Raw genomic sequence first — 24,773 nt, 5'->3', positions numbered from 1 at the left:
CAGTTGTGTAGGAATGGTTCCTCTCACATTCCTTTTCAGCTCAGGTTTGTGCAGGACTTTTCATATGGTCAGTATACAAAGAAACAATCAGCATTTCAAAAATAATAGTGTTGTGGCTGCTAAAACACAGAATGGGTTTGCTGGGGAAACACTATTCTTTGCTCTGTCAGAGTCATAGAGGTTTGAGGCCATATTAGATATAATTGTAAAAAACTCATCCTGAAGCACAAAATCAAGTTTTTGTTGCCAACTTCTGGAGTATGGAGTAGGGGGTCACTGGGGGTGTGGGAGGGGAGGTAGTTGTGAATTTCCTGCATTGTGCAGGGGGTTGGACTAGATGACCCTGGTGGTTCCTTCCAACTCTATGATTCTAAGTATTTAAGTGTGACACTGAAGTACAGTATTTGAAAATAACGAACCCACCTGTACACTTCTGTCGTTGTTGGAGGCTCTACTTGTGTTGCCTCCTCCATCTGAGGCTGGATAGGAGGTGACCACTTTCTCGGTCATGACACCAAAACTTTGGAACGTCTTCCCCAGGGAGATTCGTCTGTCTCCCTCCATCACTGTTTCTCGCCAGCCGGTGAAGACTCTTTTGTTTCATTTGGCGTACTTCCAATAACAGTTATTGGCCCTCATTCCTGGTTCTGGTGTTGTTTGTTTATGTGCTTTATTGAATTATTTCATAATTTTAAAGGTTGTTTTTGATTGTTCAAATGTTTCAGTGTTTTTTATGTTCACTGCCTTGGGATCCCTGATCAGGTGGCAGGACGAGATAAAAATGTTTTAAATAAATAAATTAAATAAAAAGCTTGCTTCCCCCTCTAACACTGGAGACATCCCTCCCACAGCACAAGTAGGGAAATGCAGTGGTTTTAATCATCTGGATAATGAATCCTATGTGCAGTGATGACTCTGAGCTATATTAGTGAGAAAACCATGAGAATTGCTAATTATTCCAGAGCAAAATGGTGTGGTTTCTCTGTCAGTGCCCTGAGGAACCTCAGCTGTTTGCATGCATTAGAAGCCAAATCTATTCCTTAAGCACTCTGTATGTATCACTATAAGAAATTGTTGTATTTGATATGTCTTGTCATTATCCTCATTCCACAGGTTTATTTTATGGTACCTATTGCGCTCTCCATTGGAGTAATTTCAGCTTTCCAGATTCCAGCTTTCTTCAACGACAATAACCTGTTGGCCGTGTTCCTTCTTCTGTTCCTCTTCGGGTAAGGATTTGGTTCAGTTTCGTTCAACTTGAATGAAAAACAAATGTATAAAGGAGTTTGAAGTTGGTTGATTATTATTTTTTAGCAGAGCTCTTTGGCTTTGTGACAGGCACTTCCCGAACCGTGAGGGCAACTCCTGGATTTCGTGTGGGAGCTCAATCAGGTCCTGACCTGGGTCCTGAGCTCCTCCCAGTACCCCCCGTGGCCCAGTGCTGGCAGCAGCCAGTCCGACTGTTTTGTACACTGTATCCCGAGGCTGGGGGGCGGGGGTAGTGTTTTGTGTTGCAGTGATGAGATGTTTGGATTCTCTGGTTACACACACACTTATTAGGGTGTTTGAGTGGATGGATAAATAAATAAATAAGCAACGGTTGAACTGTGAACGAAAGATTTGCCAGTGCTTCAGCTGCTTGCCAGTTCTAATGACCAAAGGGTCAGCCAGCAAATGTCGCCATCGGTTCTTCATCTTTTACATATTTCAACATCACTCAGATGTAATCCCAGGCAGTCCTGTTATCTCTCCTTCTTGCCAACAAAGAATTTCAAAAGGATTGTCCTTAGTGGTGAATAAAAAGCTCCCCTTTGTCAGATTGCACAGAGAAGCCATTGAAATTTATAAACATCAGCACAACTTTAACAGAAAAGAAGAGAGTTTAAGAATGAATAAGGCTTGGCTTCCTGTCCTGAAAACCTCCAGACTAACAAAGACTACAGTCCACAATAGCCTTTCAAGATTACAAGGCTGTCAGATTAGTTTGACAGGTGCAGGTTAGATCAGATGGATCTAGTAATGATGCAATCAGCCTGGGAAGTCCCTGGAGAGCTAGAGGGAGCTGGCCTGATCCGGTTATGGCCAGGAGGCTGATGCAGTACAGGAGCCATGTCAGAATGACTAGGCATCTACTGTGATTGGTGGCTGCGACCACCAGGTGTATATAATGGAGTGGAACTGAAACTCTGTGTGGGATGCTATGAGCGGAGAGTGTGTAAGAAGTATCTGTATTATATCTTTGCACTGTGAAATGAACTATACTTTTCTAAGTAGCAGAGGATTTTTCTGATGGTGTTATCCTGGACAGACTGCCAATCCGCTGTCTTCCGCGTCATAGCCATGCAGATTAGCTTTGGATTTCACACATTAACAGATCACTTCAGGATACAATGGTTCCATATTAACATACCACACCCTCATTAGCACATTATCTTGATACTTACAGGACAATGATTAGCACATTACCTTTGATACTTTTTGCAGGACAATGATTCAGCTCAAACCCAACCCCTTTCTGACTATATATTACTCTACCTACACACTTGACACTGAGAGACACTGTTCTTCAGTGTTACTCCTCTGAAGATGCCTGCCACAGCTGCTGGCGAAACGTCAGGAAAGAAAATACCAAGACCATGGTCACACAGCCTGGATAACCTACAAGAACCAAAAAAGCCCCCCTTTTCTCCCAGACGACCAGGACTAGAGGGGTCAGCTAGTGGATCCACCAGCTGACCCTTCTAGTCCTGGTCGTTTGGGAGAAAAGGGCTTTTTATTCACCACCAAGGACAGTCCTTTTGAAATGTGATTGGGGAGGTGCTGTGGCTCGGTGGCAGAGCATCTGGTTGGCATGCAGAAGGTCCCAGGTTCAATCCCCGGCATTTCCAGTTAAAGGGACTAGGCAGGTAGGTGATGTGAAAGACCCCTGCCTGAGACCCTGGAGAGCCACTGCCGGTCTGAGTAGACAATACTGACTTGGATGGACCTTGATGGTCTGATTCAGTATAAGGCAGCTTCATGTGTTCATGTTCATGTGTTCATGTGATTGTCTTTTCTTGTTCTGTGTGTTTTTGTCCTTGCTGGTGACAACATTCAGATACGCAACATTTTCGTGGATGTATTTGCTGGCCGGGATCTTCAAGGAAACCGGGATGGCCTTCATCGTTTATGTCTGCATCAACTTGTTCTTTGGCATCAACACCATTATCACTCACTCCGTGGTGTTTCTGCTTTCCCAAGAAAAGGCCACGGATCAGGTAAGAAGCCCGACAGTGGATTCTTAACTCCTACCTAAAATATCAGGGGGCAAAATCCATTTTGGTTCATAGAAAAATCACTTGTTCGAGGGAGTTAGGATTGAATACCACTTGTACTGCACACAGGGCAAATAAGACTCTGGCCTTTTATGCATGGCTGTTTCCCTCGCAATAACCTCCTCCTGACTACTTCGGGGCTTTGTTTTGATGATGCATGCATTTTCCGAACTTCAGAGGTCGTCTCGCTCTCCCCACGTGTTTCCCCCTTGTGTTCTGGCTGCTGTTTAGCCAGCATCCAGAAAACACGGGGGAAATATGCGGAAATGTGCAGGGAGAGTGAGGCAACCTCTGAAGGTCAGAAAATGCATCCATAATCAGAACAAAGCCCCAAAGAGACAGCTTAGTGTAGAGGTTAAGAGGGTTGGTTTGGAGCAATGGAGTCTGACCTGGAGAACTGGGTTCGATTCCCCACTCCTCCACATGAGTGGCAGAGGCTAATCTGGCCAACTGGATTTGTTTCCCCACTCCTCCACATGAAGCCAGCTGGGTGATCTTGGGCTAGTTACACTCTCTCAGCCTCACCTACCTCAAAGGGTGTCTGTTGTGGGGAGGGGAAGGGAAGGAGATTGTACGCCGGTTTGATTCTTCCTTAAGTGGTAGAGAAAGTCACCTTCTTCTTCTTCCTCCTCCTCCTCCTCTTCCTCCTCCTCCTCCTGTGAGGGAAACAGCCATGCATAAAAGGCCTCTGAGATTGTCTATATGAGATTGTTCAGCTTGTACACGAAAGCCGCTTCCTGTGCGTAGGATCAGGCATCCTGCAGAGAACGCCTTCAGTTGCACAGGGCAGGGGAAGACCGAGAGTGGGCAGCTCCTCCACTCTGAAACTGCCCAGTGGCACACCAACCCAGGCTGGTTCTTCAGCCGGTCCCTGTTGTGAGAGCTGGCCTTTCCCAGGTTAAGGTCCTCCCTGGAGCTGTCAAGTCCCAGAAGCACAGAACCACTGGGACTTCAAGGCCTAAGGAAGTGGATGCTTTGGGATTTTAGCATGACTTCTAAAAGTGCGGTGGAGTCTCATCTGGAGAACTGGGTTCGATTCCCCACTCCTCCACATGAGCAGCGGGCGCTAATCTGGAGAACTGGATTTGTTTCACCATTCATACACACAAAGCCAGCTGGGTAACCTTGGGCTAGTCACAGCTCTTTCAGCCCCACCTCCCTCACAGGGTGTCTGTTGCGGGGAGGGGAAGGGAAGGTGATTGTAAGAGAATAGGTATGCATCATGACAAGTATCCATTTTTACTATTAGCCATGGATAGCCCTCTCCTCCATGAACATGTCCACTCTTAAATCCTTCCAAGTTGGCAGCCATCACCACATCCTGGGGCAGGGAGTTCCACATTTTAACTTTGATGGTCTGTTTCAGCATACGGCAGCTTCATGTGTTCAATGGTACACTGTCCATTTGTAACCATCCAGGGGATAAACGCACCATAACGACCTTGCTTCTTTCAGGGCTTGCACGACCTCGCTGAGACCCTGAGACACGTTTTCCTGATGTTTCCACAATTCTGCTTTGGGAACGGTTTGATCGAGCTGTCGCAGCACCAGGCCCTGATGGGGTTCCTCAAAGCTTACGGGGTGGTTTACCCAGACAAGACCTTTGAGTTGGACAGGATCAGCTCCAAGCTGCTGGGACTTTTCCTCCAGGGGACCTTGTTCTTCTCAATCCGCCTCTTGGTCGATGATGGAACAATCCAGAAAGTCTGGTATAAAATATTAGAGTAAGTGGCCTTCTGGATAGCTCTAAAACCACAGACTGAAGCAGAATAATGAATTGACCAGAAGAGAATTACAGGACGATTAATTGTCGTGGTGCACTGTTTTATGTTAACACTGTAGACTTGTAAAATGCTTTGGTAAAGCAGCTAAAAGTAACACTGGGCCAATTTTGGAAACCACTTATCAATTTCATAATGGCGGATCAGAGTCGCCTGGTGGATTTTGCCCCACTCAGCTGTTCCTCATTGCAAGCTGCCTTCTGTCAAATGCAGAGGATTACAATTGTTTGTATTATCGAATTGTCTTTTCATATAACAGGGGAGGAGTGCCAGTATGGGGGAAATCCAGATACTCCAGTAGCAGCTTCTCTGTCTGTGTGGCTTGGGGTGGGGTGGGGGAGTCCCTACAAACCCTTTCAAGCACAGTTTGGTCGCATTACCTTCAGTGGGGAGAAAACTATAAACCTTTTCAGTTTGGGAAATCCTTACTTAAAGTGGTTTGTGGACGAGGTTTGAGGATTAGAGTCACCAGCACATGGCTGGGTTCCTCTGGGTTGTAAAACTGACCCCGAGCATCCTGCATGTTGCTAGATTCTTCTACGACAAAGCTCACGGCAAACTGCCACTCCAGCCGGAGGGTGCTGAGGAGGAGGAGGACAAGGACGTCCTGGCTGAAAGCGAGCGCGTGGCAGCCGGCAGAGCAGACTGCGACATGCTGCAGCTCCAGAACCTCACCAAGATCTACCATCTCCCCCATCGAAGGATCGTGGCCGTCCGCAACGTCAGCATTGGGATCCCAGCAGGAGAGGTGAGCCACCAAACAGGGCTGTGGCACTGGAGAGTGGGGTTGCCCACTCTGGGTTCGGACATACCTGGAGATTTGGGGGGTGGAGCCTGACGAGGGCGGGGTTTGGGGGAGGGGCTTCAGTGGGGTAGAATGCCATAGAGTCCACCTTCCAAAGTGGCCATTTTATCCAGGTGAACTTGGGAGGTGGTGAGCTCTCCTTCCCTGAAGGTTTTTAAGCAGAGGCTAGATGGCCACCTGTCAGCAATGCCGATTCTGTGAACTTAGGCAGTTCATGAGAGGGAGGGGCACCTTGGCCATCTTCTGGGCATGGAGTAGGGGTCACTGGGGGTGTGTGGGGGGGAGGTAGTTGTGAATTTCCTGTATTATGCAGGCGGTTGGTCTAGATGACCATGGTGGTCCCTTCCAACTCTGTGATTCTATGATCTCTGTTGCCTGGAGATCAACTGTAATTGCGGGAGGCTAATCTAGTGAACTGGATTTGTTTCCCCACTCCTACACATGAAGCCAGCTAGGTGACCTTGGGCCAGTCACAGCTCTCTCAGCCCCACCTACCTCACAGGGTGTCTTGTGGGTAGGGGAAGGGAACATGATTGTAAGCCGGTTTGATTATTTCTTAAGCGGTAGAGAAAGTCGGCATATAAAAACCAGCTCTTCTTCTCCTTCTTCTTTATTGCTAGCTGTTTTGGTTTCTCAAGGAATCAATAAAAGCTGTATAACTAAATGTCTTTCCCCCCTTACAATATAGTGCTTCGGCCTGCTTGGTGTGAATGGGGCTGGAAAAACCACCATCTTCAAAATGCTGACAGGGGACATCGGGCCGTCTCATGGGAGGCTGCTGGTCCGAGATGAATACGGGTACGGAGGAGTGTGGATTTGCTGAAAAGCAGAAGAGGAAAAGAGTTCAGGGCAGCGTTTCTTTTTCCCCATCATGGAGTGCTACTTCCTTGCCTCGCCCCTCCCATTGCCACCCCCAGTGCCCCTGCCCCACAGTGAGGGACTGGGGGATAGTTAACTTCATGCATCTGCTGAAGCGCGGTCTGGCTCACAAGAGATTCTGCTGGAGCACATTTTGTGAGTCTTTAAGGAACTGGTACATTTCCGTTTAGTCCCATGCAGAAATGAACGGGTTTGGAACAGAGAGACTCTTCCTAGGAATGCTCTGAACACTTTTCTGAAGTTGGCTCATTAAGGTCTGTAGATCTAGACGCAGATGGGCCCATCACGGTTCAGAAGGAGCCAGGGAGATGTCCTTGTTAGAAGCGAAGGACGCCAGCAAGTGGACACGAACTCAGGATTCCCACCCCCTGGAGTCCTGCGTCCCCCTATTCTCCATGTGTTCAGTTCAGCTCCATTTGTTTGCTTAAAATCATAATTCGTCACAGACAGAAACAAGATATGCACAAATGCTGATTCAGTTTACCAACATGTAAGGAAACCACTAAATATACACGTAGCCGATCTATTATAACAAAGCTAAATTAAGTGGTCACCTCTGCGTGAAGCAAGCCAGTTGGACATATTGTGCTGTGCTTTTCCCAGCTTCTCTGGCATATAACAGTCACATATTTATCCAAATCAGACAGTAAACAGAAGATGGCTTCAGTATCCATTTGCCTGGCATTTCTTGTGTTTGCGGCTCCATCTGGGCAGGAGCTCCTGCCCCCGCACCACCCAAGTGCCATCTGTCCCCTCAGGTTTTCCACCCAATTCTGAGCCTGCATAGTCCCCTTCCTGAGTGGGATCTTGGATGCCTGGCCTTGGGGTGAGGGGGCCAGGGCCCTGTGGGGCCACTGCAAATCCCCTCCCTCCGCCATGTAGACACGGACTGACCACACAGTGAGTCTTCAGGGGCAGCAGCAGTCTTTCAGGACTCTATAACACATTTGAATTTTTTTGCAATTCAGGTCCTTGAATGAGGTTGACGATGCTCACTGGTCACTGTTTGGCTACTGTCCTCAAGAAGACGCCCTCGATGATCTCTTGACAGTGGAGGAGCACATGTATTACTATGCTCGGTTGCACGGCATCCCAGAGAAACAGATTAAAGGGGTAGGTAAACTGAGGCAGTCGCCGCGCTTTGATCAGATGTGCCGTAGTTTCCCCAGTCTGATCTTGGAGGAAACACAGTCTTCCTTTTTGGTGCACAGGCTTGATTGGCTGGAAATTGGTGAGGCCGTTAAACCACTGCACCCGCCATTCCTTTCCAAAACAGTTTCCAAGACTGAAAACATTTGTCCTGCTTTTTAAAAAGGAATGGCGGTGGGAACGGATGGATCTTTAATTGAACAAATGTACATGCCACGCTTCATTAATTTTAAAAGGCTGATCGACCACCATTCTTTGGGAGAGGGGACAGCCGGCTTCTGAACCAGGGCTCCATTTTCTGAGCTCTGTCTATGTCAAATGGAAGGTAAAAATGGGAGGACAGATGCTCAAGAGGCACCAGTTATTTTTAAAATGTGGCTGCTCCTGGTTTGGAAGTAGGTTTGTACCCACAGAACAGTCCTGTGAGCCCTGGATCCTTCCTTCCATCTATCCTTCCTTCTGTCTTCTTTGCCAACTCCCAGTGAGTATAGAAGCCGAGCAAAGGTGCCTGCTGGGTTTATGATGCTTATTTGGGCAAGAGAGGATACGGGAAAAAATAAAGAGGAGTCTGATTTCTCTTACCTGTCTGTTTTGCAAAATTTGATTTACATATATGGAAGTTTAAAATTGCTACCCACAACAGGGCTTCAGTGCCTGATTGTTTCTTTCCTTTTGTGTAATTATTTTTTCCATAGATTGTCCTTCAGCTTCTTTATCGACTTAATCTGATGACTTACAGAGAGAGAATCACATCGATGTGCAGCTATGGGACCAACAGGAAGTTATCAACTGCTCTGGCCCTTCTTGGGAAACCATCAGTTCTACTGCTGGTAAGAAATCAAAGCTTGACTGGGGGTAGAAAGATGGGTGTGATTCTGCGTATTCTCTTTAAACGCTGGCAGAACACTCCGAAGCAGCCTCAGCTGCAGAACCCACCAGACAAACAAGATGTCCTGTTGCCGCCAGCGGCTGTGCTCAGCATGCTGAAGAGAGGTGGGGTAAAGGAAGGGGTTTGCACACGACGCTGCATGCCCTGAGATGGAGCAAGGATTTTAATGCTGCCTGAGCTCGTTCCACAGTCCCAAAAACAATAACAATGAAAAACTCCAGTGGGAACACGTCTGAAGGACTGTGGCGGCTGGCATCACCCATGGTTTTTTTCTGTCTTTCAAAAAATGGTATTAGTGGAGGAAATGGCTGTAATTATGGATGGCAGGAGTCATATGGATGGCAGGGCCAGGGGGTGCAAAGACCAGGAGCCAGTGTGGTGTAGTAGTTAAGAGCGGTGGTTTGGAGCGGTGGACTCTGATCTGGAGAACCGGGTTCGATTCCCCACTCCTCCACAGGAGCGGCGGAGGCTAATCTGGTGAACTGGATTTGTTTCCCCACTCCTCCACACGAAGCCAGCTGGGTGATCTTGGGCTAGTCACACACTCTCAGCCTCACCTACCTCACAGGGTGTCTGTGGTGGGGAGGGGAAGGGAAGGTGATTGTAAGCCGGTTTGATTCTCCCTTAAGTGGTAGAGAAAGTCGGCATATAAAAACCAATTCTTCTTCCTCTTCTTCCAGGAGCCAATGTGTTAAGTGTGGCTGTCTTGAATGTATGGCCTTTATTGTTTTTTGTTTTGTTTTGTTTTTAAAACAGAAGTTAAAAATAAAAGTACCGTCTGTAGCACCCAGTCCTAAAGCTCTCCATTTGTAGACCTGCCTTCACCATTCTAGGATCTCTCCCGAACTGTTTTCCTCCTTGTCCGCCTATGAGAAGAGAAACAAGACAAGCCCCTTTCCCTTGGTCTTTAGATTTACCGTCCAATTATTCTATTTTAAGGATGAGCCGAGCTCTGGGATGGATCCCAACGCTAAGAGGCACTTGTGGAAAATCATCTCGGAGGAAGTGCAGAACCAGTGTTCAGTGATCCTGACTTCTCACAGGTAGAGCGTCCCGTCTGATAACTAACCCTTAGGCCTCGGTCGCGTTTTGCCCCTTCAGAGGACCCCTGCAAAGTGGAGTGTGTGCAGTCTGAATCCACACCTCACAACGCTCCTCCGCCCCAAAGTACAGGGAGCAAAAGCGGGGTTTACCCTATGCTCCCTCGGGCCAAAGGCTGGCCAGAAAGACAGCGTGGGCATTGGCCACTTCCCCCATGAGTCGTCTTGGGAAACCCTGCGGCCTTGTGGTACCTTGCTGCATTCAGCATTAATCAGTCATTTATTTATTTCTATATTTCATTCTTTGCCACCAAAGTGGTGTGAAGTGTCAATAAACGACAATAAAATAATTGTGTTCCAATGACTGCTGTGATTGAAACACTCATTGAAACACGTCCATAGAAACATTTCCCCATTCCAAAGGCAATTGCTGGAGGCAGGTTTGGCTGCATTTTTAATCTCTTGTGTTTTAAACGTGTGACCGGTTTTAATTTTGATAGCGGAGGGTGGCCTTATTAGCTGGCTTCAGTCCGATAAGGCAGGGTGTCGGCGTTTTAAATAAATAAATAATAAACCTGCAGCAGAAGGGCCCCAGTGAAAGCGTTGAAGGCTGGGGCACCAGGCCTTCCTGAAGAGCTGGGTTTGAGCCTCTGTAGGCACCCAGGCAGAGAGGCCAGCCTGCTCCGGAGAATGAGGAGCTGAGCATGGAGAAGACACGCCTCTGTGCCTTCCTAAAAACTGTGGTCTGGAGCGATGCCTCCCCTGCAGATGTGGACAGGGACTTATGGAAGATTCCGTGACCAAAACGGGACAACTCTGTGGCTTTGAGCAATGGGGTGTGGGGGTGTGGATGTTGTTGTTGGTGGCCAGGGACATGCCTTGCTGGTTGCCCAGACTGGTGACATCATCAGAATGATAAGAGGGCGCCTGTTGCTCCTTCTCCTCCTCCTCCTCCTCAGTGATGGTGCTGAGGGGCACCATGGCTGCGTTCCCCTTAAGGGGGGGTCATGCGCCAGCCTGAGTGGCACCAGCAGCCCCGCCCATCCCAGTCCCCTCTAATAGGAAACCTGTGGGAAAGGCAGAGTGGTAGAGAATGCCCATGGCCGTCCTGCTGAGGATTGCCCCCAAAGCAGGACGATGCCAGGAAGATCCTTTATGGGCAAACCGGCAGGAACCCATACTGTGTGTTCTGAGTCGCTATGAAAAACCACGTGTGGCTTAACCACTGGAGATGGTTTGCACTCTTCTCAGTGACACCTGCTGCATTTCCTTGGTTTTTCAGCATGGAAGAATGCGAGGCCCTCTGCACGCGCCTGGCCATCATGGTGAACGGACGCTTCCGGTGCCTGGGTTCGCTGCAGCATATCAAGAGCAGGTTGGTCGAGGGCCCGATGTCATTCACCTCTGGTTTGCTACACAGCCTGGCTAAGCTGCCAGCAGTCGCATGATGGAGAGGCGCTTGCTTTGTAACGGGAAAACAGCATAGCACTCTTCATGCAGGGGCTGGAAAACTAATATGCCTTGTTTGACACATAAGTGTCATGTTTCTTAGTTCATCTCTGTAATCATGAAGGGCCAGGGATTATTTCTCCTCCTATTACACCAACCCACTGGAGATACCAGCATCAATAGAGCCCTGTTCCTTTTGCACGCCTGCGCACAGGGTGCACACACCAGCATTGAGCATTCAGACTGTTAACAATCAGAGTCGATGAATCGTGATTGTGGTTACAGAAGAGTCAGATCACAGCACACAACAAAATCAAAGACAGAGCCTTTTGTCTTAATCAAACAAAATCCTTTACTTATCTAATAGGATGGGATACACGTGGAGTAAAGCAAATAATTCTTTCTTTCTACATGACTAGTTCCCTACAAACATATTAGTTTGCACTAACAGGTAGCTACAGGCTTAGAATCCATCTTTTGCTCTTAAGAGCAGAGAGGCCGTCCACCTGGTCGGTGTAAAATCCAAAACGTGACTGAGTAACTGCTGCCTCTTCTAAACAAAGGTCAGCAATCAGACTCAGTTGCAGTAGGTACGTGACCTTTGGCATGTAGTCAATGGCGATCTTGCTGACCAACAGAATACTGACATCTGTCATTGCATCATCACCTTGAGACTAAACTGTTGACACAAACACATTAACCCTTTAACTATCTTGACAGAAATGGAACTCGCACTGAATCCCCAACACAGACCATCACAGAGAACAATCGTGCTTGCTTTGATGTCACATCTAGCCTTAACCCTGATGCTCTCTGGGCCTGACTGTCAGAGACCCGGGCCCTCCCATTCCCAACAATGGGCTGGGAGCAGCATTGTGCTTGCCCGTGTCCGCTGGATGACGGGGTCCCTGTCTGGATCCCTTTGGCTTCAGTGCTGGGACAGGCTTCTAAAAACAAAGATGTTGTTTTCCAGACTTTTCCCTAATGGGGGTACACCAAAAGCTAATTGGCTTCTGAAAGCAGAGCTGAATCTCTGCACAGTGGAATTCTGCAGTCTGTCTGCTTGAGGGATAAGTTCACACGCAGAGGCTCATTAGTGAGAAAAGAAACAGGAGCTCTTTATTGTGAAAGCGCACCCTGCTAGACAGGGATGGCAGCGTAAAGGCTTCCAGCTGTGCCAAAATGGAGAGAGGGTAGAAAGCATGTCCAGCCCTCATGGTGGACAGAGGGAGGCAGCCGGAGACTGGAAGCGGCTGGAAGGAAGGATGGAAGCCCTGAGAGCAGCATTCTGAGTCACAAAGGGAAAGGGGCCGGAGCGGGCCAAGAAAAGGCCCGGGAGCGCCCTCTCTAACCCTGCATGGACCCTCTGCCCCCCTCTCCTGAGACCCCGGTGTCTGACATAGCATTAAGCGACACCGCGGAGTCCATTCCTGCCCACAGTTTCCACTTGGGTTTCTGGAGGGACTTTCTTCATTCCTGCAGGCTTCTCTTGTAAAATAATCTGTGCATTTAATTTGCTTTTTCCAAGGTTTGGGAAAGGATTCACTGTGAAGATGCACTTGAATAATGGTGCTGCCAGCATAGAGAAGCTCACGCAATTTATGCAGTCAAGCTTCCCAAATACGCATCTAAAGGTAAATAGAAAAGTATAAAATTTGGTAGGTAAATCATAATACACACTATTCTCTTGCAGTATATGTAAAACAACTGAAATAATCTCCAGCTGTTTTTTAATTCCACTGTAGAAACTGGGGACCTGCAAAACTCATAGGTGAAGGAAATGCTATCCTATTTTACTTTCTTTTCCCCACCCCCAAATTTTCACTCTCTCTCCTACTTAGGGTTGCCAGCTCCAGGATGAGAAATCCCTGGAGGTTTTGGGGGGTGGAGCCTGAGGAGGGCAGGGCTTGGGGAGGGGAGGGACCCCAGCAAGGTGTAATGCCATAGAGTCCACCCTCCAAAGCAGCCATTTTCCCTGGGGGAACTGAGCTCTGTCGTCTGTAGATTAGTTTTAATTCTGGGAGATCTCCAGGCCCTACCTGGAGGGTGGCAACAGTACTCCTACAAGTTGGTTTTGACCCACCCATTTTCTCTCTCTCTGTCTCTCTCTTATGACACCCCCTATTTTCACTCTGTCTTACTTATTAATTTATTTGCTTCATTTATACCCCGCCTCTCTCTCCAATGGGGACCCAAAGCAGCTTTCATCAATCTCCTTGCATCCATGTTATCCTCACAACAACCCTGTGAGGTAGGTTAGGCTGAGAGTGTGTGAGTGCTCAAGGTCAGCCAGCATCCTTCCAAGGCTGAGTGAGGATTCGAACCTGGGTCTCCCAGGTCCTAGTCTGACATTCTAACCGCTGCTCCATACTGGCTCTCTTACCAGCTCTTTCTTTCCCCCACCCGTTTTTTGTTCTCTGTTGGCAGATTTGTTTTACCCGCTCCAATAGTCTCTTTCTCTTTGCCTCTCGCCTGGCTTCACGCTCTCTTTCAGCAGCTTTATTTTTTCTCCCACACGGTTTGTACTCTTTTCCCAGCCCTTTCTCTCCTTCACCCCGCCCAAAGCAGCCATTTCCTCCACTGGAACTAGGGTTGCCAACCTCCGGGTGGGGCCTGGAGATCACCTGGAATTACAACGGCTCTCCAGATGACAGGGATCAGTTACTCTAGAGAAAATGGCTGCTTTGGAGGGTAGACTCTATGGCATTATAGCCTGCTGAAGTTGCTTCCTTCCCCAAACTTTGCCCTCCCCAGGCTCCACCCCCAAATTTCCAGGAATTTCCCAACCTGGAACTGGCAACCCGAAGGGGCAACTGGTCTCTGTAGTTGGGAGATCTGTTGTTACTCCAGGAGATCTCCAGGCCCCACCTGGAGTTTGGCAACCCTAGAAGGAGAGGAGGAGGCAGGAAAAGGGGAGAGGTTATGGGGACTTTCAGGCAATAGAGGGGGGGAGACAATTGAGGGAGAGGTAGAAATGAGATGCCGGCTCCCACAAGTCCTTGCGGGTTCCCACTTGTCGTTTGCTTTCAAGTGCTCAAAGGACTTTGTGTGTAAATCTGCATATTGTAATCCTTAAGACCCTGTAAAACAGTCAGCATTATTATTATCCCTGTATTGTGGATGGCAGGGGGAAGTCAAGGGTCGATCCGTTCTGTATCTGTAATGCCCCACGGAATGAGCGAACAAACCACTGAACTGTCTTCCTGATCGACAGTAGCTAGCATTGCCAAACTACTGTTAAATCAGTTGCCTGGAATCACTTGTTCTGGTGCTCTTTGTGCTGTTGCTGAGTGGAGATTCAGGGTCAGCAGAGGCACGGGAGACCCTCGCGCTGTGAAGGAACTGACCGCTGTTGCAGGATGGGGACCTGAGTACTAGCTGGGCATTTCCTTTCAAAAACATCCTTCCCTCTCACTGACTTTGCCATATGCGCCTCCCTGCTTCACACAGGACCATCAACTGAACATGGCAGAATACCACATCCCAGGGTCTGCTGGAGGGGTAGCAAATATATTTCAGCTACTGGAAGCCAACAAATCAGTCTTTAAAATCAGGCACTTCTCAGTGAGCCAAACAACTCTGGAAGAGGTAAGGAATTATATTTGTCCATTCCAAACATGGAGTAGTCATTACTGAGTAGGGTTGTGCAAAAAATAAAATAAAATTCAGTAAATTTTAGGTTTGGATTTATTGGGCCCGATTTTTTTTGGTAAACCTGGAATAAGCCGAATACTCATAGCAGTAAATTTCGGTATTTGGCTTATTTAAAAGCTGCCACTTTTTAGTTGGAGGGTATATCCCTCCGGACGGGACTAGGTGAGTCCCGTCTTTTAAATGACCCTTCTGCTATGCAGACTAGTCTTCTGTTGGGTGATACACCTGGAAAGTTGGTCAGACCAAGTTAGCTCCTATTACATGACCCCTACCTCAAAAGGGCCCCAACTATGGGGCCCTAACAAAACCAGTCTGAAAAAGAAAGAAAAAGGGGAGAAAGCACAGATCCGTGCCTCTGAGCAAAGGTGAATAGCCTTATTAGGCTTTTTTGGGAATAGCCTATTCGGCTTTGGGGAGACCTCCAGGTTTTGGCGTTCAGTAAACCCAAAGCCCAAAAATTACCAAATCTGCTAATTTCGGGTTTCCTTTCAGTTCGGGTTCAAGATGTTAGAAAATTTGATGACAAATTATCATAAAATCATCATCAAATTTTCTAACATCTGGCAGGACATCCAGTCCATCTCTGTATTCTTATACCCAAAGTGTTCCTGACACATGCCAGTTGACCCTTTAACTTTAAATTCTGCAAGAAAGAAAACAGCAGTCTCTGCATTGCTGAAATACTGTTAAATCAGTTGCCATTACCGGCTAAGTCCGGCTGAGCGAGCCCCAGGCCTCTGGCCTAGGAGCCATGCACCAGATGTTCACTCCGTTCTTGGGTGGAGATGAACACAGATGTTCATGTATTGGCTATCTCTGGAGCGATCTCTGGAGGGTCTGCAGCTGGGCTTCATGGATAAGGAGAAACTGGGAGCTTTTCCATGTAGAAGTCAAAAATATCATGGGTGAATCAGTTGTCCTCTTAGCTGAACCTCAGAGTACATAATCTGCTGTTTCATGTCGGTCAACCAGGTGGTGGAGGTTGGGATTTCATGTAGAGTCTCTCTCTTTTTTAATAGATGAGGGGAAAATAGCCACAAATACATGTCAGGAAATTTCAGAGGGATGTGTGGGAAACAGGAGAAGAATAAAGTGCCTGGAACACGCATCTGTGTGTTGAAGCCCTACTCTTCTTTCCTTTCCCTTTTATGAAGTGAATGCCTAAAGGAGGCCTTCATAACCATCAATCGCTCATAACTATCAATCAGTAGTCTGTTTAATTTCATATAATATCCGTTGTTTCCTTTAGGTTTTCATCAACTTTGCTAAACACCAGACTGGCGCTGATATTCTGGAAGAAAATTCAGACCACTCTGATTCAAGCAGCCAAGATACTAATATCGCTCCTCTCTTTTAAAGTTTTGCTTTCATAAGATTTTTTATTTACTGATTTTTATAATCTTTAACACTAAAGCCCTGAGTTGGTGCACCTGAACATCAATTGAGTCTGTTACTTGTTCTTCAACTTTTGGTTAATATGCTAATGATTTATTTGTGTAGACACATTTTGGTAAAATTGGTCTCATGAGCACAGGAATTTCTCTCCGTACGCCACCCCCCACCCCCCGCAATGTGGTCTGTAAGTACCATGTTTAGTAGGAGTCATCTGCTCTGTATCCAGAACCATAAGCTAATGTTGTGCTGTGTGTATGAATTGTGTCAGTATTAAAGAAAATGACTTAAAATCCAAGGTAGTTACAGATTCCGTTGTCCTTAGCGAGAGCCCCAGCTGCTTAATGATGGCAAAACAGCGCAGCCTTCTGTGGCCCGAGAGGCAGAATTGGCCTGAGTGAGGATGTTCCGATCGCACTGAAGAAGCAGAGCAGTAGTCGAGTCCTTAAAACCTCCGTAAAGAGGGGTCCCGGGGGTGTCTGGCTCAGTGCCTTCCGGCTGGGACTCCCATCTGCAACGCCACCCTTCTAGGTCATCTACCATAATACTCTGTAAAAACCTAAATGCTGAAATCAGAATAAATTATATAATGTAAATATAAGAACATTTGTATGATGCTGTGTGGTTTATTCAAAATGGCAACCATCAGCCCATTGGTGCAGAATTTATGTTTCCTTTTTTTTTTACATGAAATTTGCCCAGCCCTGAAACATTCTTTTAAATCTTGGAATAATTTGCTTTCTTTCTGTTACTGCTCTAACGCAGGGGTCCCCAGCGTTGTTTACGCGGGTGCCGTGCACCTGCCGACACCTTTTCTGGTGCCTGCCACGTGTTTTTAGAAAGTGGGCGTGGCCAGGTGGGGGTGGTGGCCAGCAGGGCTTCTGATTGGTGTGGGGCTGGTGCAGGGCAAAGTAACGTGGTTTCAGCACAAGCTGCCACCGCAGTGTTTATGTTATTCTCTTCCCCAGGGCATTTTTAAAAATTACTCTTCTTTAGGGTTGCCAGCTCCAGGTTGGGAAATACCTGGAGATTTTGGAGCCTGAGGAGGGTGGGGGTTCGGGGGAGGGAGGGACATCAATGGGGTATAGATGCCATAGAATCCACCTTCCAAAGTGGCCATTTTCTCCAGGTGAACTGATCTCTGTCACCTGGAGATCAGTCATAATAGTGGGAGATAGGGTTGCCAGGACCTTGTTTGCCACTGGTGGGAGGTTTTTGGGGCGGAGCCTGAGGAGGACGGGGTTTGGAGGGGGAGGGGCGCCAATGCCATAGAGTCCAATTGCCAAAGCAGCCATTTTCTCCAGGGGAACTGTTCTCTATCAGCTGGAGATCAGTTGTAATAGCTGGAGATCTCCAGCTAGTACCTTGAGGTTGGCAACTGATGTGGGCAGTGCTTGCAAGAGAGTGGAAAAGCCACCCTCCGCGGTCTCCTCATGGAGGACTATAAGGCATACATATTTATTTACAATTACAACATACTATTTACCATCAGATGAGAGAAAATAAGACTCCTTGAACTTCACATGTGGAACTTTGTGAACACAACAGTAATTAAGTGCTTCGGTGCCGCCATTTATGTGAACAGAATGGGAAGCGGATCTTGTTGAGCAAAAGGTAAATGTGAAGGCATTCTTAAATGCTTCGGAGCTCTTCATTCTGCTTTTCATTATCACTGTTGTTCCTATTTTGCAAATTGGTTTTCTTGTTTTGCATTAAGTGTCTCTTTGATGGTAGGCTTCCTGTCGCTGCAAAGGGTTCCGTGCCTGAATTCCAATGATTTAAATCCTATCTTTAATTCCAGGAAGCGCATTGTTTTATTATATCAGTAGCTGTGCAGTACCAGAGGAAGACGGCCTCTGAGTCTCATTTTGCTTTACTTTTGATTGAGACGAATGGGGAGCGATCTCTCTCTCTCTGTGCTATTTCACATTTCAGTAATGAAAACCAGGAAAGGAGTCATTTAAATACTTTAACCAGTTATAACAGAATGGGGCAGCTATCAGTTCCAGCTTTAGTGAAACACATACCAGATGAATCAAGCAGCAGCCGATGTTTTTAGAAACAGCAGTAGGCTCAATCCAGGAACGCAGTCCTTTCTAGGAAGCACATTTCTTCTTGCCTCTGTTTTTATTCTCTCTCAGAATCTTTCAAGGAGGATTTCCTCAAAGAACCAGATTTTCAAGCTGGTGCTCCCAAAATTTAAATCTGCTTTCAATCAGAAAACATGGATAATCTATCCTTTTGAGTATATCTGCATAAGAATAGATGGATTTTGTTTCACAGAATCATAGAATTGGAAGGGACCTCCAGGGCAATCTAGTCCAACCCCTCCTGCAAAATGCAGGAAATTCACGAGTACCTCCCCCCCCACCCCCAGTGACCCCTACTCCATGCTCAGAAGATGGGGGGGGGAATCCCCCAGCTTCCCTGTCATCTGCCTCCTCCCATAGTTCCTGACAAGTAAACCCTCTCCTCGCATACAGCGGCCACTCCGCCTCCTCTTTGACCCTTTTGGTTGTTCTTGAACAACTCATATCCATCCACTAGTACATTCCTGTCATGGGAATCATCATCTCTGTAATGCCTACTAAGTCATATCCCTCTGTCTGCATTAGACGCTCAAGCTCTTCCTTCTTATTGCCCAAGCTTTGGGCATTATGGGTACATGGGCACCTGAAGCCCCACACCTTTGTCTCCATTTGACCCAGGCCTCTGCTGTTTGATCGCCTTAACTGAAATCCCCATGCTGGCCATCTCCTCCCCCTTGGGGTGCCAGTTTAAAGCCCTCCTGCTGAATCTCCACAGGTTTCTACCAACACAGTCTTCCCCAACCTCAATAGGTGAAGTCCATCGCGTGCTAGTAGGCCGTCTTCCAGAAGAATCTAGCTCTTGGTCCTAGAATCCAAATTGCTCCTGCCAACACCACCAACGCAGCCAGTGGTTCACCTCCATTATCTTCTGTTCCTGTCAGTCATTTATTAATACGGCACATAGCCAGACATATACAAAAGAAAAGAATAGTCAACAGATAAAATCCCATCATTATTAAAACCAGAAATTCTAAGTATAAAATACATTGGTGACGACATAAAATCCTAAGAGAATGCTGCTATGTACATAGATAATAAGACAGGTCATCCCAACAATTTGCGCCTAATTTTGGATGCGGTGGCACAAAATTTAGCAGTGTTTCTGTTCCTTTCGCATTCCTCTTCCTCTGATGGGAAGGATCGAGGAGAGCACCTTCTGTGCCCCTATTGCCTTCAGTTTCTCCCCCATTCCCTTCGGTTTCCTTTCTGCTGGGGCCTGCGCTGGCACACCCCTCCCCACTCCAGACACAAGAGTAAAGTAATGTTTATTTACTCCCCATTTGGGCCAACTCAAAACCCCCCATTGCTCAGATATTCTTTGAAACATCACAGATGTACTTTTCCGGAGTGTCTCTTCTGGGTTTTGAGGCTCTGAAGTCCCGGCCTTAATATCCAGGCAATTCCTGAGCCAGTACAGGTGATAGATTTACTTGTCTACCTTCCCTGGCAGCCTATTTATCTCCTAACTGGCTGCATCACAGTTGTCTTTGTTTTATAGTTATGAATAATGTCGGTGCGATAAGGGAACTCCACCAGCCAGGGAAGTTTGTCTTTTTTGCTCCACACCAGTTTCTTTCCGATGTTTTGGTGGAGTGAGTTATCCTCTGTTTACTGCTTCTGTCCCTGACAGCCCATTTGGTGAGCTAATTAGTAAAGGAAATTGGATCAAAGTCAAGCATCCACAGTGCATCTCAATTGCTGGCACAACAAGGTTCTAAGCGTTACATTTCAACAAAATTTCATCAAGCGGAGGGATTCAGGGGCGCGCGGGCCTTACATAGCCCAACACACTGAAAGAAAGAAAGAATTCAAGGTCTATAAGTGATTACATGAAACACAGGTTGAAAAGTTAACTATTTTATCACCCCCACCCCAAGAATTAATTGCATGGTATTTAGTGAAATAAAGTATATGTACCTCATTTTTTATAAGAGCCCCGTGGCGCAGAGTGGTCAGCTGCAGAACCGCAGTCCAAGCTCTGCTCACGATCTGAGTTCGATCCTGACGGAAGTTGGTTTCAGGCAGCCGGCTCAAGGTTGACTCAGCCTTCCATCCTTCCAAGGTCGGTAAAATGAGGACCCAGCTTGCTGGGGATAAAGGGAAGATGACTGGGGAAGGCACTGGCAAACCACCCCGCAAACACAGTCTGCCTAGTAAACGTCGGGATGTGATGTCACCCCATGGGTCAGGAATGACCCGGTGCTTGCACAGGGGACCTTTACCTTTACCTTATTTTTACACACCCTTGTTCCTTGTATTTGTGAGGAATTAGTCATGTTTCTACTTTCCTTCCGTTTCTCAGTTAAATCTGGTTGTGTGGATGCTGTGTGGTCCTCCTCTCCCCATGCGCTACCACCCTTTAATTGTTTTTAAGGAGTAAAGACATAGGAACACATGAAGCTGCCTTATATTGAATCAGACCCCCACCCACCCCGTCCATCAAGGTCAGTATTGTCTACTCAGACCGGAGTGCGTTTCCTCCAATGGCACTGGAAGAAGCGCACAAACACCCACCCCCACCCAGCATAACCCAAGCTTTAGACACTACACTAGCGTGCAGTTGCCAAATGGGATTTCTGGTATATAATTTAACAATTCAAGAGAAACAAACAAAAAAGTAACCCAGGTTTAAAAGTGTGTAAAGGTAAACTAGAAGTGCCGTTAATAAGCCTCATTAATCATACACAAAGCAATATGTGGTTGCTTTTATTATGCCAACATAAATCACGCAGCTCCGCCTCTGTATTAATTTGGATTTAGCAAGTAATTCTATACAGAAGCAAAATGTTCCGGCTTGTAAATACCACTTGATTGTTCCCTCATTCCAATCTGATCCTAAGAATTGCTGCACCAGCAAATAAGAACTTAAAGGAGGTTTGTTTAACTACTCCACTTGTCCAGGATCACAACACACCTGCACGCTGGTGTGAGAAATAAAGGTCTTCTTCCTAACAATTTGATCAGAAGAAAATTCTGAAGACGTTTGATAGAATCATAGAGTTGGAAGGGACCACAAGGGTCATCTAGACCAAACCCCTGCCCAATGCAGGAAATTCACAACTACCTCCCCCATACACCCCAGTGACCCCTACTCCATGCCCAGAAGATGGCCAAGGTGCCCTCCTTCCCATGAACTGTCCAAGGTCATAGAATCAGCTTTGCTGATAGATGGCCATCTAGCCTCTGCTTAAAAACCTCCAGGGAAGGAGAGCTCACCACCTCCCGAGGAAGCCTGTTCCACTGAGGAACCGCTCTGACTGTTAGAAAATTCTTCCTAATGTCTAGACGGAAACTCTTTTGGTTTAATTTCAATCCGTTGGTTCTGGTCCGACCTTCTGGGGCAACAGAAAACAACTCAGCACCCTCCTCTATATGACAGCCCTTCAGGTACTTGAATAATTCTAGCCTTGAATAAGTACTTGAATAATTTTAGCCTTACTTTCTTTCTTTCAGCAGCTGGTAAAGAGGAATTGCCACCTCGATAGATAAGATGGTTGTAATTGGCAAGGGCTACACAGAGCACACTGTCCGAGGTTTCGAGGCCAGGCACGGCAGCTTTTCCACTTCCCCACACCGTTACCTTTTGGAGGGGGGGTCTCTTTGCCATCTCGGTCTCCATCTTGAGAGTGAGACCAGCCGTTCTGTGCCAGCCCTGCAGAGGCCCCTCAAGGGCGTCTGAGCCGTCTGCCAGGCGATGGATGGCAGCAAAGGGAACAGGACTGGGCACCTGTCCATCCGGCTCTAGTCACATTTAGCGGGAGGCAAAGGCAGAGAGAAAACAGCCGCTCCGTCTAGCCCGCGACAGACCTCTCCGAAGAAGAGATGGTGCCGCCGGGCACATGGGGACCACCCCGTTGCACTAAAGGTTCCTTGGTGCTTTGAACAAAAAAACGTTTCTCTCATATGAGACCCATCATGCACAGTCAGTAGAGACAACCCTCACCTTATGAGGCAACTAAGATTACCCCCAAAACTCCTCTTCCCCAGCCTCAGATACCACCCCCCACCCCTGGCCAGGGCTTGGAAACGCTTTCCTGCTGACCTTTGGCCAACCAGAATACTCTGCCTCTGCTCCAAGAAAGCAGCAAGAGCCCCCAAGACCTCTTGCCACACTCTTCTGGGATGGGGCATTTTTCTCCAATACCCAAAGAGCTCAGGGGGGTGGGGGGGTGGGATGGTGAACACTTTAAAAGTTTGTGTGTGTGTATGGGGGGGGTGTTATATAACCCCTTTCTGTCCCAATGGCCGGGTTCCGTAACAAGTGGACACCTCCGAGGCTTCTGTCAGACTAGGATCTGGGAGACCCAGGTTCGAATCCCCACTCTGCTATGTGTAACCCCTTTCTGTCCCAAAGGCTGGGTTCTGTAGTCTAAGGTGAGGCTCACACCCAATGCTTCAAGGACTCTGCAACAATTTAATGAAGCAAGGCGAAGAACATTCCAGAACCCGAAAAAATGTCAAAATGGTTCCTTAACAAGTAGCACAAGTTCCAGTCCTGGAGAAGCCGGGGGGGGGGGAGTCCTAATAATGACCCCCCCCCCCGCCGCCGCCGCCCAAATCACAGCGTTGTGAGTTCTTCTGTAAGCTCCAAGATGCCACAATTGTCCTCTTCAGTGGGTGAGTGAGAGAGGCAGGTGAACCTTTTTCTGCCCAGATGCCACAAGGAAGAGGCTTTATACTTCGGAAACCTGAAAAGAAGTTGAACAAGAAAAGAAAAGGGCACACAGAATACGAAAGCACAACAGACTAAGCAAAGATAAAAAGAAACGTGACTCAGTTGCACTTCTGCAGCCCTGACTCCGCACATATCCCTACAGATGGTATTTAGAGATAGGCAATATAATTCTTGAAGCAGCAAGCAATTAGAAATCATCCATTACCTTGGTTCCAGTGTGTTGGTGTTCAAATGGGCACCCCCTACTTCCTGTTGTGCCACCAGTGTGCACGAATGTGAGGAAAACCTCCTGTTTATTTTTATTTTTTTGTGTCATTGTAGTCTCCTTGACAGTGGCTCACGGTTCAGACGGGAACATGAGCCTTTGAACACCCAAACATCTGTATGCTCTTGGTCCTACATGGCAGCGGAGACCTCGAGGCTCCCAACTGATGAGTGTGTGTGTGTGAAGTGCCGTCAAGTCACAGCCGACTTATGGCAACCCCTTTTGGTGGGGGGGGTTTCATGGCAAGAGACTCGCAGAGGTGCCAGTGCCTTCCTCTGCACAGCAAGCCTGGACTTCCTTGGTGGTCTCCCATCCAAATACTAACCGGGGCTGGCCCTGCTTAGCTTCTGAGATCTGACGAGATCGGGCTCGCCTGGGCCATCCAGGTCGGGGCCTCCCAACTGACAGCAAGCATCAAGGCAGAATGTCCAAATGGTCCAGGGAAGGGAAGCTGGACTCTGCAGCGGCGGCGGCACAGAACTGTGTAATGGAGGGAGGTTCTCTGCAAAAAACTGGAACAGAACGCCCAGCTCTACATTTAGCATCGATTTCCTTTTGGGCCCCTAAAACTCACGCTAAAAACAGCATGAGAAATATCTAAGTTAAGGTTATTATCAAATGCAAAGGAGATGCAGCGGCTGCCAGAGCTCTTTTGCCAAATGCACATTTTATGTGAGCCCAAACAGCTGCTGGGATGGCGGGGAAATTTTAAAAAATGAGCTGCTTCTCTGTTTTACTGACAGCTGTTTTTAATTACTTTCTGTCAACCCAATTTTGATGCTCCGCATCACAGGGTTCTTTTATGAGGACCCCTCCCCCCAAGAATCGCTGGCTCGCTCTAATCATGTTTGCCTAGAGATTTATGGCCTGATGCTTATTCCCCGGCAGGGCTTCTGCAACATAAAATGTCAGTGAGCCTATTATAAATGGCTTCTGGCATCCCCACTCTCTTTTATTTGGCTAGAAGCCTTTCTACCTGAAAGTGATAAATTCCTGCTATAACTGCTTTATGTGCTTCAGTAATTACAACTGTACAAAATGGGTCTGTGTGCAGATCTCTACAAAGGTATCTTTTTTAAAAGCAGCGAACAATAAAAAGAGGTGGGAAGGGATGAACCCTGAAATGTTATTGAACAAAAACAATGGGCAGTGAAATATCCGTGTCAGAAAGAATTTGATAAATGAATGAACGGCACGGAAGACACAGAAGCCTTTGGAACGTGTTTATAATCCTGTGTTGTACAGATTTTTTCAGACCCCCAGGAAGCTGTTCTAGTTTTGCACATGCTCCTCCCACCCCTTCCCCAAAGGTTGTCCTCAAAAGATACTTTGCAGAGCAGTAGCACCAGTATTGCATCATCACGACTTTGCATTTCAAACAAGTAAGCCAG

At 47.3% G+C, this 24,773-nt stretch overlaps 1 protein-coding gene across 1 annotated transcript in view; it reads left to right on the top strand.

Annotated features, from left to right (window-relative positions):
- ABCA12 (ATP binding cassette subfamily A member 12) overlaps positions 1-16,317 on the top strand; it is a 101,741-nt gene extending 85,424 nt beyond the window's left edge. Inside the window, exons 41-52 of the mRNA XM_056861241.1 lie at positions 1,114-1,229; positions 3,098-3,257; positions 4,770-5,038; positions 5,627-5,843; positions 6,589-6,698; positions 7,748-7,892; positions 8,624-8,758; positions 9,757-9,860; positions 11,140-11,232; positions 12,835-12,940; positions 14,757-14,894; positions 16,210-16,317. Of these exons, the coding sequence (XP_056717219.1) occupies positions 1,114-1,229; positions 3,098-3,257; positions 4,770-5,038; positions 5,627-5,843; positions 6,589-6,698; positions 7,748-7,892; positions 8,624-8,758; positions 9,757-9,860; positions 11,140-11,232; positions 12,835-12,940; positions 14,757-14,894; positions 16,210-16,317 (1,701 nt within the window). The remainder of the gene's footprint in view (positions 1-1,113; positions 1,230-3,097; positions 3,258-4,769; positions 5,039-5,626; positions 5,844-6,588; positions 6,699-7,747; positions 7,893-8,623; positions 8,759-9,756; positions 9,861-11,139; positions 11,233-12,834; positions 12,941-14,756; positions 14,895-16,209) is intronic.
- The last annotated feature ends 8,456 nt before the right edge of the window (positions 16,318-24,773 follow it).

The sequence above is a fragment of the Euleptes europaea genome, chromosome 15 (assembly GCF_029931775.1).
Source record: "Euleptes europaea isolate rEulEur1 chromosome 15, rEulEur1.hap1, whole genome shotgun sequence".
Taxonomy (NCBI): domain Eukaryota; kingdom Metazoa; phylum Chordata; class Lepidosauria; order Squamata; family Sphaerodactylidae; genus Euleptes; species Euleptes europaea.
The sequence above is the reverse complement of the archived record's forward strand: the minus strand, read 5'-3'. Positions and strand labels throughout refer to the sequence as shown.